General features: G+C 41.1%; 1 protein-coding gene across 3 annotated transcripts in view; it reads right to left on the reverse strand.

Moving 5' to 3' along the window:
• The window catches only part of fkbp16 (FKBP prolyl isomerase 16), a 222,544-nt gene extending 216,822 nt beyond the window's left edge, over positions 1-5,722 (reverse strand). For all 3 annotated transcript variants that reach the window (XM_073033044.1, XM_073033045.1, XM_073033043.1), the window contains exon 1: positions 5,022-5,722. In XM_073033044.1, the coding sequence (XP_072889145.1) occupies positions 5,022-5,487 (466 nt within the window). In that variant the 5' untranslated portion in view covers positions 5,488-5,722. The remainder of the gene's footprint in view (positions 1-5,021) is intronic.
• Positions 5,723-6,000: the final 278 nt, after the last annotated feature.

The raw sequence follows: 6,000 nt of genomic DNA on the forward strand, positions 1-6,000 counted from the left end.
AGGAAGAATCTGACTGGGAAGGCCGCTCTCACTGCCAGTCAAGCAAGGATTACAGTCAATTTATTAACAAAACAAATGGACTGGAATTTCCTCAGAATTACAAATGGCCTAAGCTCACCACACCTGCCCTCACTAAATATACATTTAGCTTGAGGGGATCACCTCCACCAACAACTTCCTGAGTGAAGTCCATTCTAACTCAGTTGGCGAGGCTCTGCGCAGTGAAAGGCTTCTGATCAAAAGATTCCACCTAAGTGCATTGGCAGTCAGGTAAGTCATGCCCATAGGCTGAATTGGCTGTCAAAACCGTCCAAAAGAACTAAAATGCAAAAAATTTAAATGCAAGAACCATTAAACATATTGACTACATTCAAATTGACTGAAATGGAAGGGGGCTGAAACTTGCCTTTCTCCCTCCAAGCTATTCTTCCCCGTTGAAATGGAAGTTGCCTTACAAACACCAAGTCTAACCTGGCAGAAGTTCATGGGTCAGATCTCTTGCTGTAACAGCCAAGAAGCCATATAAAGTTAGCTCCCATCCCTACATTTCAGTCAGAATGACAAAGATGATAGCTGTCAGGAAGTTTCAGACTTCTGCATTTGGTTTCTGCGGTTTCCCCCGAACTTCCTGAAAATTACAAAGGAAATGCAAGCAGTTACATGTCTAACTGTCAGCAATTCTCAGGAGAATTTGAGCTTTAGTATTTTAAAACTAAGTCATTCTACCTAAAATGCCATTCTGCTTGAATAAATTCTGCTTGAAAACCTTCTTCAAGTTTCCAAAGAAATATAACTAATTGAATCATTGTATGCGCTTTATTCAAAGTGGGACCCTGTTGGATATCCATGGGGAAACCTCCTTGTTGGAAGACGAGTTAAATCTTTTACTGGATGTATATCAATACTCCCCAAACTGCAAGACCACAAAAATAAAAAGCAGAAAATGCTGGATATGCTCAGAATGGAAGGCAGTTTCTGCGGAAACAGAGCTAACATTTTAGGACCACGATCTTTTGTCTGAATTAAAAAGCATTATCCAAGATTAATATATTGAAGACATGGGTAGATTTTTGCAGAGTATTAAGAGTTAAGGGGAAAAGGCAGGTATGTGGAACTGAATCCATGCCCAGATCAGCCATGATTTTATTGAAAGGCAGAGCCAGTGTAACTGGCCAAGGGCCGAGTCCTGCTCTGATTTCTTATTGTTCTTATTTTAGTCACAGATGCAACATAATAAGAGCCAATATTACAGCTTCCAGCCATTGCACATTGTTGATATCGCAGTAAAAGAGGCAAAATTTCCTACTTATTGGTAGCACCTCTGGTGAAGGTTTGTTGTGTCCACTCTGGGGCAGCTGATTCATCTTTGCTCCCCACCGGGCACTCAGCTCACACTTGTGGCTCCAAGTGGCTGTTTGTGTGAGCCAGTTGCCGCATCCTGATACATCGCTTCGATAGGTGGACTAAACCAGGTGAGGAATTGCCAGCGGCCTCATATTCCAGTGAGATAGGGACATGTCTGCGCTAGCATATGAGGTTATCTCTGGCGGACTGGGCTGATGGGATCTACAGTGAGTTCCAACAGCCAAGAAGGCAGAACTGCAGCGCTCTGTGGTGAGCAAGGGGCATGACACAGCACAGAAGACGTCATGGTTGTCCACTGTAACCAAGGAAGACCCAAGTTTTGATGCTTGTTTGTACCTGGACTTCTGAGGTCAATGGAGTGGAACTGCCCCAGTGCAGTGGCTTTTCCACTTTAACAACTCTTCCGCACAGGTTTCCTGTCAGTGTCAGACACTATGGACAACCTGCTTACTTTCTGTGAATGAGGAGTAGGTCTGTCACAGACTGAATGAAATGCAACCTATTTTAACAAAAAAACCTACAGCCATTCAGATGTTTGACATAACCCACTAATGACTGATCCAAATTCCAACCTTGAACACTTCCAACCAGGACATTATTATTTAGATAGCATCTACAGCTAGTCCCAAGAAGCTCACTTTGAGAATATTTTCTGTTGGGAGTAGAGGTGGAGTAATTTCCTTATTCTGGAGCTGGGAAGAACAGGATATCAAAGGCCCAGTCAGAACACTCATGGGAGGGGAGGGGAGCAGGATGTTAACAAAAACGCTGGCCATTATCCATCTAGACAAGGAAATTAGAGGCAAGTCACCAATCTGCAGATGTAAAAAATGAGTTAAATTCAAAAATGGTCCTAAGCATGCTCTGCTGGATGTAAAGGTGTTGAACAGAAATGAATGCTTCTGTTCTGTAGGTTACTGGGAACAAGAGGAAACAGCCTTCAGTCTAATGTGTGAGATCAGATCCTTAGGACTTGATCAGATATCTTTTCTCAATAAGATGAAAATCTTTGGATCTTTGTGGATCTCACTGGGCTGCTCTAAATTCATCAGCATTTTATCTGTTTTACACCTGATGCACCATCAATAACTCTCGGAGACGTGAGGCGAGATAGGGTTTTATTAGCTGGAAGAAAGCACTGTCAGCAGCAAGAGACCATCACACAACATCCTGGAGACTGAGGGAGGAGCAGTGCCTCCGATCGCCTTTATACAGGGGTCTGTGGGAGGAGCCACAGGAGCAGTCAGCAGAGGGGCGTGTCCAGACAGGTATATGTAGTTCACCACAACACCGTTACTCTTTGGCTGCAGTTCAATGGGTTAAGCTATAAAATAGGACATCTTTTTAAAATTGTAAGTTCAAGAAACTTGGGGGCAACTTCAATCCAAGCTACTTGACAGGAAATGAGTTTTATAATCTGACTAATTTTGCATTCAATTCATGTCAATGAAAACAGGTACCCTGACTGCTGTTAATAAACTTCTACCTCCTGAGGATAAAATTGCCCCATAGACTCATTTCTCTCACCTAAATGAACAGTTAATCACAATTCTGTCAGAATGATCATTAATGGAGTCCGGGGGAACCCTATCTTTCTTGCAGTGTGGTCCAGGGTAGATTTTAGAGTAACAGGAAGACCCTATTATGAGGAAGGCCATAGCCAGGGTCAACTCATGTAAAGTTGTGAGCCTGATAACATACCCGGTTGGGTGCTGATAGACTGTGCTTCAGAGAGGTTCTAACAGACATCTTCAACATTTGTCTGGAATGGTCTACTGTTCCTAGAGGCTTCAAGGCAGCCACCAACATCCTGGTGTTCAAGAGAGTGACAAGCTGCATCACCATCTGGTACAAGGCGACTGACTGCAGATCCCTACAAAGGATTGTGAGCATTGTCGTCAAAGCCTCTCTTCCACCCATCAAAAAGTGTTTTCAAGACTGCTGTGTATACAAGACTGCTAGGATGGAAAAAAGCTGCTTCCCCTAGGATGCGAGACAACTGAACTCCCTACAAACACCCTGGTCTCATCACGTATGAAGTGCCAGTAGTATTATACTGCTTACTTTTTAACTTGTGGTTGCAAATGCACCTTATTATTTGTTTATATTACTTTATGTGTCGTGTGTGAATTACATGCACAGTGCTGTGCACCTTGGTCTCAGGAACATTGTTTTGATTAGCAGTATAAATGTACTGTATATGGTTGAATGACAAGAAACTTGAACTATAGTCTGCAAAATACGTTTTTATTACTTAATTGAAGCAACTAAGCACATTGCCAAGTTTGCTCCACTAGACTCCAAAGTGACTGAGGCAAACATTGTAGGGGTGATGTGGGGAAGGAGATTTTACTAACTTAATCTTCCTGGTGCAGTAAATGTATAAAAAAAACCCCAGAAAACGCAAGATCACGGGCACAATCTTCTGCACCATTGAGGACGTCTTAGAAGGTGATGCCTCAAGAACATGGCATCTATTGTTAAGGACCCTCATCAACTGGCACATACCCTCGTTTCATTACTACCATCAAGGAGGAGGTACAGGAGCCTGAAGACCCACACTGACTGTTTTAGGAACAGTTTCTTCCCTCTACCGCCATCAGATTTCTGAATAGTCCATGAACTCATGAACATTACCTCAGTATTCCTCTTTTGTATGACTTCCTTATTTATTTGCTTGCTTGTTTGTTAGTTAATTAATTAATGTATTGTAACTTATGGTAATTCTTCTATGCCTTGCACCGTACTGCAGCCGCAAAACAGCACATCTCACGACAAAAGTTGGTGATAATAAATCTGATTCTGAGAATTGTCACTTTAGTGAAACGTCAACTGTTGGAGGAACTCAGCAGGTTGAGCAGCTTCTGTGGGGGAAGGAATTGGTAATATTTTGTGCCAAGACCTTGCATCAGCCCTTTGGTCTGTGGCTGTCCTGAGGTAGTTCTTCTCCATCATCAAGCCCCAAGAGCCAGAAAGGTCTACTGGCCATTGTGCTGGTAGTTGGTGCCATGTGTGCAACTGTACATCTGGCCAAAGGTACAATAATTTAATTTTAATCCCCAAGTTATCAGGCTTAAGGTAATGTGCTACTTTTACAACAATCACAGCTATTTGGAAACAGTACATTATGAAACGTTTAGTGGTAGAATTGTTAATAATACACTGTTTCAAATACTCACCTAAAATCATTTAACCAGCTTCCAGTGAAGTATAAAGTTATACAAACCCAAGTGTTTTGTAATTAAATAAAATGTGTGATCCAAAATCAGTATTAAAAAATGAAATATTTATGTTTAGACACTTGTTCTACGTTTGAAGAGCCTCAGTTTTTTTGTTGGTAATTAAAATAATTGAATTCATATCTATTTGCGTAGGTCCGGAAAAGCTAAGTATTCATTTGCAAAATAAAGAATTTTTAAAACAATTATAATGATGGTAAGAGAACATCTTTTTTCACTTATGCATTCATGTATTGGGATTTAGTTCTCTAAATATATTTTTTAACAATTAAAGCAAAAAGATAATTTACTACATGCATTTGGATCAGATGTTTATACACATAAGTTCTGCTTATTGCTGATGGAATGACTATTTTTAACATCTAACATAGATTAAAGCCAAGTTAGTCTCTCAATAGGTCAGGGGTCAGTACTTGCCTGTGATGCCAATCCAATTCTCAGAGTGACAAGTAGTCATAAAAGTGCTGAGGTAACATTCTCCAAGGCCATCAATCTCAAAAAACGGGGCCTGTGAATCATCAGCTTCAGAAGCTCTTATTGTCCTGGGAGGCAGCTGGAACCTAACTGCTTTAATAAAGCTTGGAACCTTGTCCACTTTTGTTTGTTCTGCCTCTTCAAGTTCCTCAGATCCCATATCGGACTCTTCAATGGTTTTCAAAGCTGCATCGTCGATAGCTTCTCGTCCTTCCAGCCTTTCTGCTGTAAGCATTAAGTGCTGTTTATCCATTTCAACAACCATAGCCTTGCCATCTGGACAGACCTTTGGTTGTGTACAATACTGAGCCTCTTCCACATCTACCCAATTATCTGACAGCTTTTTATCCTCTTCTACCAAGGCCTCACCATCTGTACAGGCTGATGGATGCACACAGTGCAAGAACATTTCATCCAATTAACCTATTTCTTCCCAGTTTCGGTAAACTCTTCCTGATTTGTTGAGATTTGGAAGATAATGTTCAGTTGGAGAGTCTCTCGGAGGACATCAATCAATCAGTCTTCTGCTTATAAGCTTAAACCATAAAATGTAATACAGGGGTGAGCTAGTTTAACGGACAGTCCAGCACTTCTGCAGCAAAGCAATCATACATGGGGATATACTGTGAAGAGATGAAATGGTGTTACAAGTCCACGAAACAATGTCAGTAAGGCATCTGCGGAGATAATCTCTGCGGATTAGAATGGGAAAATCCTATCCAGAAAGTGTCAGTCAAAACTAATTATGTCAGGCTTCCCATGATTCCTTTCAATTTTAAAAGAACAATTTTCACTAAAAATAAATGCAAAATCTCTGTAACTGACAAGGACTTGGAGATTGAGCCCAGTTGTTTCTTTGATAATTCCCATTTTATTCCACACTTCTAATGCTCTGAAATGAACGTTGCTTTCCTGTCGTTCT

Source organism: Hemitrygon akajei, chromosome 30 (assembly GCF_048418815.1).
Source record: "Hemitrygon akajei chromosome 30, sHemAka1.3, whole genome shotgun sequence".
Classification (NCBI taxonomy): Eukaryota; Metazoa; Chordata; class Chondrichthyes; order Myliobatiformes; family Dasyatidae; genus Hemitrygon; species Hemitrygon akajei.